The following is a 10,780-nucleotide window of genomic DNA, read 5'->3' on the forward strand; positions in this document are numbered from 1 at the left end:
AGAAATCTTCAATTGCACAGTATTGCGCAATAGCAAGAAATCTTCAATTGCACAGTATTGCTCAATAGCAAGAAATATCCAATAACACAATATTGCGCAATAGCAAGAAATTGTCAATTGTACAGTATTGCGCAATAGCAAGAAATATTCAATTGCACAGTATTGTGCAAAAGAAGATACTTCGTATAAATTGCTTATTTCTTGATCAATTTCAATGGGGTTTTATTCTTGAATTCTTGGGGTTCTTTAATATGCTGAATCTAACCGTGTATTAAGTTTTTGGATTTTGGGCCCCCTTTTTAAATTGGTCCACATTGAGGTCCAAAGGGCCCAAAATTAAACTTTGTTTGATTTCATCAAAAATTGAATTATTGGGGTTCTTTGATATGCCGAATCTAACCGTGTATTTAGATTCTTAATTTTTGGTTCCGTTTTTCAAATTGGTCTACATTAAGGTCCAAAGGGTCCAAAATTAAACTTAGTTTGATTTTAACAAAAATTGAATTTTTAGGGTTCTTTGATATGCTGAATCTAAACATGTATTTAGATTTTTGATTATGGGCCCAGTTTTCAAGTTGGTCCAAATCGTGGTCCAAAATTAAACTTAGTTTGATTTCAACAAAAATTGAATATATGGGGTTCTTTGATATGCTGAATTTAACCATGTATTTAGATTTTTGATTTTTGGGCCCCATTATCAACTTTGTCCATATTGAGGTCAAAAGGGTCCAAAATTAAACTTTGTTTGATTTCATCAAAAATTGAATTCTTGGGGTTCTTTGATATGCTGAATCTAACCATGTATTTAGATTTTGGATATTGGACCATAATAGGTGAATGTCCAATTTAAAATTTTTAAGATTTTAGACCACATTCATTCTGTGTCAGAAACCTATGCTGTGTCAAATATTTAATCACAATCCAAATTCAGAGCTGTATCAAGCTTGAATGTTGTGTCCATACTTGCCCCAACTGTTCAGGGTTCGACCTCTGCGGTCGTATCAAGCTGCGCCCTGCGGAGCATTTTATTTTGTAAATATCTGCCAGGAAATCAGAATAAATGCACTGATTCAATTTGCATATAAGTGAGCTCTTAGCTTTTATGTATGAATATACTTTTATTTATTTATATCTTTCTTTCTTTTTTACGTTTTTTTTAAATACAAGAATATTAAAAAGTATGAATCTTTAGGTTTTACCTATAACACTTAAAAATTTAACAAACAATCTAAAATTTTTGAGAATGCACAGTTCTATCCACAGATTTAGAAGAAGCAGGCCCAGCCTGCCAAAGTAGGCAACTACTTGCCTATTTATTGCTCACAAAAATAAATGTATTAGGTGGAGCAAGTAGCAGATGGAAATCCGCTGCCTACTTTTGGAAGCCCTGCATGAATAAGTCTAATTCTTGGGCGTATTATTCAATAAACATTGAGGTGAAGGTGTCATCCTGTTTACTGAGATAGCTCAATTTAAATCCTTTTCACACCTTTCCTTTATTAATGCAAAACATTGTTATTAACAGGAACTGTTTATTAAATCTTCACCTGTATGTCATGCCCACATAACATTTGTATAATGATTATTGTAAATATATATACTTAGTCATTTTAATATTGATGGATTTTTATATTTTTTTTCATAAATAATACAGTGAAAATTGATGAAATTTAACAATAGGAATACAAGGTTAAAATGTTTACTGGTACGATACATGTTTATTAGGACCAGATCAAAAGAATTAAAAAAACCAAGATAACATAATTATTTACATTTTTACTATGATCAACAAAGTAAATTACCTGACCCCTAGAATGACAAGAATTCTGTATATATATATATATATATATATTTACATATTTTAATTTGATATGTGAAATTTTGTAACCTGCAGTTATTCATTGGACTAAGTTATATGGAAGTATGTAAAGAAATTTTAATTTCACTACAAAGGCAATATCTATTTTTCTACTTTGAATAACGCATAATTACTTCAGTTGAAACAAGATAGACAATGTCACTAAAAAATGGGAAGACAGTTTTTTTCTTTGTTAAATTGGCAAGCATCTACATGTTGAAAAAACATTAAACCTGCGAATATGAAAATATGATTGCAAATGAGACAACTCTCCACAAGAGACCAATGACACAGAAATAAACAACTATAGGTCACTGTAGGAAGGCTGTATTGACAGGAAAGTAAGGAATCGGCCATTATTTTGAAACAGTATTTTGAAATTCAATGCATGTGTACCTATATAACACTAAAACATAAAAACAGTCTACCCTGAAGCTAGTAAAGCTTTTTATAAAGAATTTTATATTCCATCAGACTACTGCATAGACTTCTCAGATGTAATAAATTACTCAAGAGTTAAGGTTAAGTAACATATTTGTGGCAAATAAGAAAAAATCAATATTGTTTTCATCATAGTCAGTTTATTGCTGCCTGATTCCTTCTTTAATCATGTTGATACAACTTTTAGGAATAGTTAGTTCAATAATTCTGTATATTGTGTATAAGTACTTGGGTTTAATTCCCCTTTACTGATGTTTCCTGGAACAACAAACTAGTGTATAAGATCTATTTTTAAATACTTAGTAATCAAAGTTCCAGAGTAAAAAAACAAATATTACATAGTTTGAAAGTACAAGTTTATAAGACTAAGTTACAGCAGAGGTTTTCCGTTTACATTTGTTTTGTTATGTTTTTACGTGTCTTGTAAAGAGAGAACAACTTTCATAAATGAAATCCATAAAATGAATAATAAATTACCACCAAAGTGAAAAATGAATTATTGGAATTATATTGAATAATCATTAATGTATGTATCTGTTGTCATTGTTTAAATGGGTTGGGGGGTTTCAATAATCCTTGTCTTCTCATTGGTGGCCCAAGAAACTGTATGATAAGGAAGATTTATAACTATTGGTTAACCAACAAGCCTGTTGGGCAAATGTAGTCATGTGCAGTCATAAAAATGAAATTTGAAAGGCCTGCAGAAGAGCATTAGGAATGCCTTATTAGTTTCCATGTCTTTAAATACTACATGTATGTCTGTTTATAATTATGTAGTGAGATCATGATACAGATGGTGTTTATTTTGACCACATGTGTCAAGTTTATTGATTGATGTATGCTAATGTCCAGTGGCAAATATTACATGAATATTCAGGAATATAATATTTTAGCATGATATGAACATCTATTCCTGCTTTGTTTTCGACTGACAAGACTGAAGTACTGAAGTATATTCTTAGCATGCTAGCTGAGTCTTAGCTTATAAGATCTGCAGGAAGACATGTCATCCTATAAATACCTAGACACATTATTATGACTCCAAGCTGATCAGTCTTTTTATACGACCGCAAAAAAATTTTGAGGTCGTATATTGGTATGACGTTGGCGTCGTCGTCGTTGTCCGAATACACAATGGTTTTCGCACTCTAACTTTAGTTTAAGTGAATGGATCTCTATGAAATTTTACCATAAGGTTCAATACCACAATAAGAAGGTGGGGATTGATTTTGGGGGTTATGGTACCAACAGTTAAGGAATTAGGGGCCAAAAAGGGGCCAAAAATAAGCATTTTTGTAACTTCCAGACATAACTTGTGTGTTAGCATATGGATCTCTTTGACATTGTACCACAAGATTCCATATCACAAAGGGTCAATGCTGGGATTGATTTTGGGGTTAATTGCCTCAAAATTTTAGGAATAAGGGGCCAAAAGGGGGCAAAAAACAAGCATTTTTCTAGTTTCATGACAATAACTTGTGTGTAAGTGTATGGATCTTTCTGAAATTTTACTACAAGGTTCCATTTCACAAAGGGAAAGCTGGAATTGAGTGTTGTGGTAATTGCCCAAAACGTTTAGTAATAAGGGGCCTAAAAAGGGGTTTAAAATAAGCATTTTTTAGTTTCTAGACAATAACTTGTGTTCAAGTGTATGGATCTCTCTAAAATTGTATTACAAGGTACCATACCACAAAGGCAAGGCTGTTATTGAGCTTGGTTTGGGGGGAAAGGGGGGTGGGGGTGATGAATCATAAGGGGGGCGGGGGTCAAAAAAGGGGTAATTTTTTGTTTTCCTTTTTTTTTTGTTTAAAATTTACATTTTAAGTTAGTTATTTTTTATCACGAAGAGAAAGTAGGAATTGAGTTTTGGGGTTAATTGCTCAAACATTTATGAATAAGGGGCCAAATATTGGTCAAAAATAAGGATTTTTTTAGTTTGCAACAAAAACTTGTGTTCAAGTGTATGGATCTCTGTGAAATTGTATTGCAATGTACCATACCACAAATTGAAGGTTGTGATTGAGGTGGGGATGATGAATCAAAAGGGGGTTGAAAAAATGTGTGGGAGGTAGGATTTTTTTTTTTCATTTTTTTTTCTTTAAAATTTTCCATTTAAAGATGGTTGTTTCAGATTTATATATGAAAGAAAATAATAATGATACGGTTATATATCATGAGGAATTGAAATTTAAAATTATGTATATTGGAAATTTAGGTTACATTGGAAAGTAATAATTGGCTTTGGGGGGGGGGGGGGGGGGGGGTGGTTATGGCTCTAATGTTTAAGGAATAAGGGGAAAAAAGGTTAAAAAACAAGGGTTTCCATTTTAATAGACAAATAATTGAGTAAAGAACATTATTTAAAAGCAGTGTAAGGTTGGTAATTCAAACTCATTTAAATATCTCATCTACACTGCTTTTAAATTATGTAAATTGGAAATTTGCCAATAACTTTATTGTTAATAAATGCATCGGAAATTTGCCAACAATTTTAGTGTAATAAACTTCATTGGAAATTTGCCAATATAAAATTTTGCTGATGAAGGTTTTTTGTTTACCTTTAGCCTTGACTATGAAGTCATTTTCTATTTTTATAGCCTTATGATGTAGTTGAATTATTTAATACTTTTATGATGTGTTTAAATGGGGTTTTATCATGTTTATGGTTGCAAATTTATTGTTTTAGTATAATAAACTCCATTTAAAATTTGCCAATAAAAAAAATTTTTGTTTATTTTTAGCTATGATTATGATGTCATTTTCTATTTTACTTTTATGGTTGCAAAGAAATTTTTATTTTTAGATATTACTGTTAAATGATGCTGATTAAGGTTTTTGCTATGTTTAGCCATGACTATGATGTCATTTTCTATTTTAATATCTGTTATGATGTATTTAAATGGGCATATATGGTTACAAAGGAATTTTATTTTTAGATATTACTATAAAATGTTGCTGATGCTGATTAAGGATTTTGTTTATTTTTAGCCATGACTATGATGTCATTTTCTATTTTAATACCTTTATGATGTAATTTCCATTTTTAGATATTACTGTTAAATGATGCTGATTAAGGGTTTTTTGCTATGTTTAGCCATGACTATGATGTCATTTTCTATTTTAATATCTTTATGATGTATTTAAATGGGCTTTTATGGTTACAAAGGAATTTTATTTTTAGATATTACTTTAAATGTTGCTGATTAAGGATTTTTGTTTATTTTTAGCCATGACTATGATGTCACTTTCTATTTTAATACCTTTATGATGTATTTAAATGGGCTCCCATGTATTTAGATTTTTGATTATTTATACATGTTACCAAATTGGTCCACATTGAACAAAAACGGTCCAAATTTCAACTTTATTACATTACATCAAACATTGAATTCTACATATTCTTTGATATATTGAAATTAACAAACAATTTAGTTTATGGATATTCCACCATAATAGGTAAATTAAATTTTTTCCAGTTCTTACACCACATTCATCCTGTGTCAGAAACCTATGCTGTGTCAAATATTTAATGACAATCCAAAGTCATAGCTGTATCAAGCTTGAATTTTGTGTCCATACTTGCCCCAACTGTTCAGGGTTCGACCTCTGCGGTCGTATCAAGCTGCGCCCCAGCGAAGCATTTTATTTCTTCCTAGTGCTTAGCAGACATCTCAGAAGCAGCCAAATCCAATTTTAAAGTGCCAAGGATCAAACCCATGACCTTCAGCACTCCAGACAAACACAAATCCACGGAAATAGTTGTAGAATTTTATTTGCTTTTGTACCAGTATTGTGTACATATAGATCTAAGTGTTTGATTTAGGAAGTTAATCATTGTTAGTTGTTGATCATTCTTTTAAGAGGTACATTATTTTGTTTGTTATAGGGGAGTTAATTTTTCCCTTTTGTGTGTAGATGCCTATCTTGAGGGTTTGTTACATGCCCCCTTTTTCTTTGTACTCTTTCTAATCAAGGAGATTATGAAGCTTATGTTAAAAGGGGAAACCGCAGTGTTATAATCAGGATCTTGTGTAAATATACTTTTAGTTATAAAGTGGACATTAAAAAGATTATGGTCACTTACACCAAGGAAAATAATCTATTCACAACCTATATAATGACCTGTAGCGTGCTGTATATATATATGTTAATATTTCAATATGTATGACTCAGATGTGTGTACATGTAACCCTGGTGGAATGAAATTAGGAAATTCAATGTGACTTTTATATTTGTGCGTTATCCATTTAAATTTATAATATTTCACAATTGTGGCTCATGACTTTTGTCCTTCTCATTCAGTGATTATTTATGGTAAAAGTAAGAAAGGGTAAATGTTTTTCACATAAATTCAATATTATATATATTATACTTTAAGTGAACTTTAGAGTCACAGCGTGATGTTATAGATTATATGCCTTTAGGACTTCTATGTCTGGATTAGTTCTACTTCTGATAGATATTGATATTTTCCTGCACTACAACTATTCAAAGACAGAATTCTGTTTGGACAGTGTATTTAATAAGATTTTATTACATAGAAATACAGCATTGCCTAAGTCCAAGTTTTAAGATTTATATTATATTTTTTTCCTTTTCAATTCCTTCCTATCAGATTTTTTCAAATGAAAAAGAATTAAACTGAATAATTTATTTTATATGGCCTGTAAATAACATGTTTAATACATTACCATATTACCTTGAAGCCAGATAATATTGATCGTTTCATGCCAGAGATCACAGGTAAACAAATCCGATACATGTATATTTCAAATATATTGACAATATACTGTGGAGTAATAATTTCAATGGTCTATTGGTTTTAATTATGAGAATGTGGGTTTTAACTTGGAACTGTTAAATGAAAAAAATGTTTTAATTTTGGAATTGATATTTTTGTATAGAAATAAAGTCAAGTGGATTTTTTTTTCAAATGAGGAGGGGGGGGGAAATACACACAGAAGAGAAAGAAAGTAAAAACATTGTATGTATGTAAATAATGAAATAATGAACTTGTTTATTTGATACCAGAAATAAATAGGTAAAATCCATATAATTCATCTATTGATAAGACTGCTAACATTTTTATAGTGAAACTAAAATAACTGATCCAAGTTGTTCATGAGAATAACTATTGATTTTGATGAATATTGATTCAGTTTAAATCAGGTAGACATTTTCATATTTTAATAGCTGGATGAAACTATGGTGCAGTTTTTATTATAACTACATCATATATTATTCAACCTATTTTACATGTAAATGCATGTTTACAGTTACATGTTGTATCAACAAAGTAATTAGGTATTTATACAACAGGAAATCAGATGATTTATTTCCCAATAGAACTATTAGTACAAAGTGTATTATAGTTAGCTGAAGCTTAATTTTAGGTAAATGTGGTAACGGATATGGGATTTATATATTTTTCTCACCCTTATAATTAACAACCAAACATTTTCATATTACCAACAAAATGTAAAACATTTATTCTGAATAATTTTAAAAAAATAAAAATCACCACTACATTCAATTTATTCTTAAAGTAATGAAATTATCTCAAATTCAGATGATAACGATTTTTTTTTAAATAATGATTAGTAATGTCAGTAACTGATTAAAATTACAAGAAGACATAAGTACTTGTATGGCTTTAACAGATAACGTTTCTTTATAGGGATAGTATGCGGAGATGTCAGCTGATCACCCAGCATGCAGCATTGTAAACAGAGTGATTTTAATCCATTAGACATCTTAGCCACAGCTGCTGCATTGAAACAGACTGATAAACCTGAAACGAAACAAAAAATTGTTATTGTCAAACCTAAAGAAGGAGTCAAAATTATAAACCCTAAACATTGTGCAACTTTTTCATGTTCAACAAATGAGAAAAAGACAAACACAAAACCTATTGGATTGATTCGAACTACTAGCTTTGTTGAAGATGGCGTGAAAAAAGTCAAGCTCACTATTAGTTCTGAGTTGGAGAAAATGCTCAATGAGCATAATTATGGAAGTATACAAAAAGTAAGCTCAGGAAATAAAACAGTTCTAAAATTGCCAGATGTTTTGTCCTTAGGGAATGATAAGAAAGTTATTGTAAAACTTGTTGACAAATCAGGTGATCAGGTGAACCATGACCAGTTATTGGCAGGTGTAAATAGTACTGATAAAAATAGCCTTGAGGAAACTACTACACCAAATCCAGAGAGTGGAAATGAAGGGCACAAAGAAAATAAATCTGATCAAGTATGTGATGGAGAAAATAAAGAGACATTATCCGAACATTTAGATACAAAATTGCATTCTTTAGAGGAAAGTAATCTGTTAATTGAGGATCTAAGAGAGGATTTAAATTTAGATAATGAAAAAGATGAATTAAAACATGTAGATTCAGAGGAGAGTTTGACTGACAGCACCGGGAGAAAGGAATCCTGCTCCAGTTATACTGTACCAGCCTGCAAACCAGTTCAAATTGATGATTTTGATGTTTGTAATGAGAGGATAGATTCTGATATCAGGTCACCTGTTTATGAGGATATTGATTTTAATGAATCACATAAAACTCCACCCAATGATCAAACTATATTGGAATCTAATACAAACAGTGATCAGATTCTAAATATAAAACATTCGATTGAAGAAGAAGAAAATCATGATCAAGACATAGCATTATTGGCGAGTACAGAATATTCAATATCTACATGGTCAGATAAAGAGAATAAAATATTGGAGAAAGATGGAAAAAATCAATATGGTGATAATGAGACACTACCTGGTAAAATAGACACAGGTGCTAATAACATAGACAGATGTGACATGGGGAAGTCACAAGTTCTGGATAAAGTTGAAACATATGCTGTTCAAGAAAAACAGACTAACATTGAAGATACTTCTGAGGAAAGTCCATCCGTGGATAGTTATTCAAGCAGAGCCACATTTTCAATGCAAGATCATGAGTATGCTGAGAAATATTGGGATGACTCATCAGAAAAAAGAAATGACAAACTCCATGATTTACATCTAGTAAATGAATTTTCACAAGACAGTGGTTTCAGTGATTCAGGATTATCACCTGACGGTCTAGAATCTAGAACATATAGACGTGATAGTCCATCACTAATACCTGTCAAGACAGACATGTTACCTTCGTTTGATTTGAACGATGTCAATAAGGCAAGAGACGCAATTGTTGCTTTGGTTAATTCTAATGCGATACCAGTTGTACCTCATGAGACAAATTCTCCAACTAGTTCAACTAAAACATCACCCAAAGTTGGTAAATTTTCAATTGGAACATTTGCTTCTGTCTGTAACTCTACTCTTGGTTTGCAATCACCAGAAAAGAGTCAAATTGCATTCGGGCAAAGGATTGCCACTTCTCTTCTTTCAAACAATATTTCTCAACAGAACAAAAGTGAAAGTGCTGTAACATGCGTTCAGAATAATTCAACTGAACACATTGAGCATGATCATGACTATAGTCTTCCATATCATGCCAGACCAAGTAATATACCGTTCTCGGTTCAAAAGGTCAACAAGGAAATAGCTGGCAAGGGGAAAACAAAGGAGAGAAAGAGCGATGGAAATGAAAAAAGAACAAAGCGCTCTGGTAGTTCAGAGACGAAAGAAGACAAAACATTTGATTTGATTACCGGGGAAAGTGAGAAAAAGAGCAACAAAAGTGAAAAACTGGCAGAATTCCTTAAGAATAGTACATCAGATTCGAAATTAAAAATTCAAGGAAGTTACAAAGATGATTTTGTCTATTTTCTTAATACAAATTTCCGTAGTCGAAGGAGAGCTAGTCAAGACATTCCACCATCAATACCACCAGACAAAATTTTTGTGCCACTTCCAAAACCAGGGGACATCATTGTTCCACACTTGACAAATGAGGATTTGGAAGCCATTAGATTGGGTAAACATAGTACATTGTCTAATGGTCCACACACTAATGGAAGTCTGTCATCAGCAGCAACACAGCCGTCATTACCAGCTACTGTTTCTTCCGCACTGAGAAACCAAACTAATGGTGTTATGACAGATATTGAGAGTGGGATTATTAATACAATATTAAGTATGGAAACTGAACCATGTGCCGATACCACTGACCCTGTATTGTATGGAAATGGAAATGAAAATTTTAATATCAATTTCTCCGATCAGTTGACACCTGAACAAATGGAAATTTTATATAGTGCTGTGGATCAAGTCCAAAGCATTGACAGCACATCAAGTGATAAAGAGAACACTGGTGACAATGAAACAATACAGGGCAAAGGTGTGACCTCTGATCTGAATGGAGAACCAGCTTGTGTAGAAATAAAAACAGGTATGTACAAGGCTAAAATTATAAATTGAATGAACCCATTCAACTATTAAAAGCTTTTCCCCCAAGTATATGATAACCAGAAAAGGTTTGTATTACAATGTATATGGTTCACTGATAATAAATACCTTGGCCTTGGGGAAATTTAT

At 31.7% G+C, this 10,780-nt stretch overlaps 1 protein-coding gene across 3 annotated transcripts in view; it reads left to right on the plus strand.

Moving 5' to 3' along the window:
- Positions 1-10,780, plus strand: part of LOC127733113 (uncharacterized) — a 53,393-nt gene that overhangs the window by 5,642 nt on the left and 36,971 nt on the right. For all 3 annotated transcript variants that reach the window (XM_052242400.1, XM_052242399.1, XM_052242398.1), the window contains exon 2: positions 7,977-10,634. In XM_052242400.1, coding sequence (XP_052098360.1) covers positions 8,012-10,634 — 2,623 coding nt within the window. In that variant the 5' untranslated portion in view covers positions 7,977-8,011. The remainder of the gene's footprint in view (positions 1-7,976; positions 10,635-10,780) is intronic.

The sequence above is a fragment of the Mytilus californianus genome, unplaced genomic scaffold, assembly GCF_021869535.1.
Source record: "Mytilus californianus isolate M0D057914Y unplaced genomic scaffold, xbMytCali1.0.p SCAF_3, whole genome shotgun sequence".
In the NCBI taxonomy this organism is placed as follows: Eukaryota; Metazoa; Mollusca; class Bivalvia; order Mytilida; family Mytilidae; genus Mytilus; species Mytilus californianus.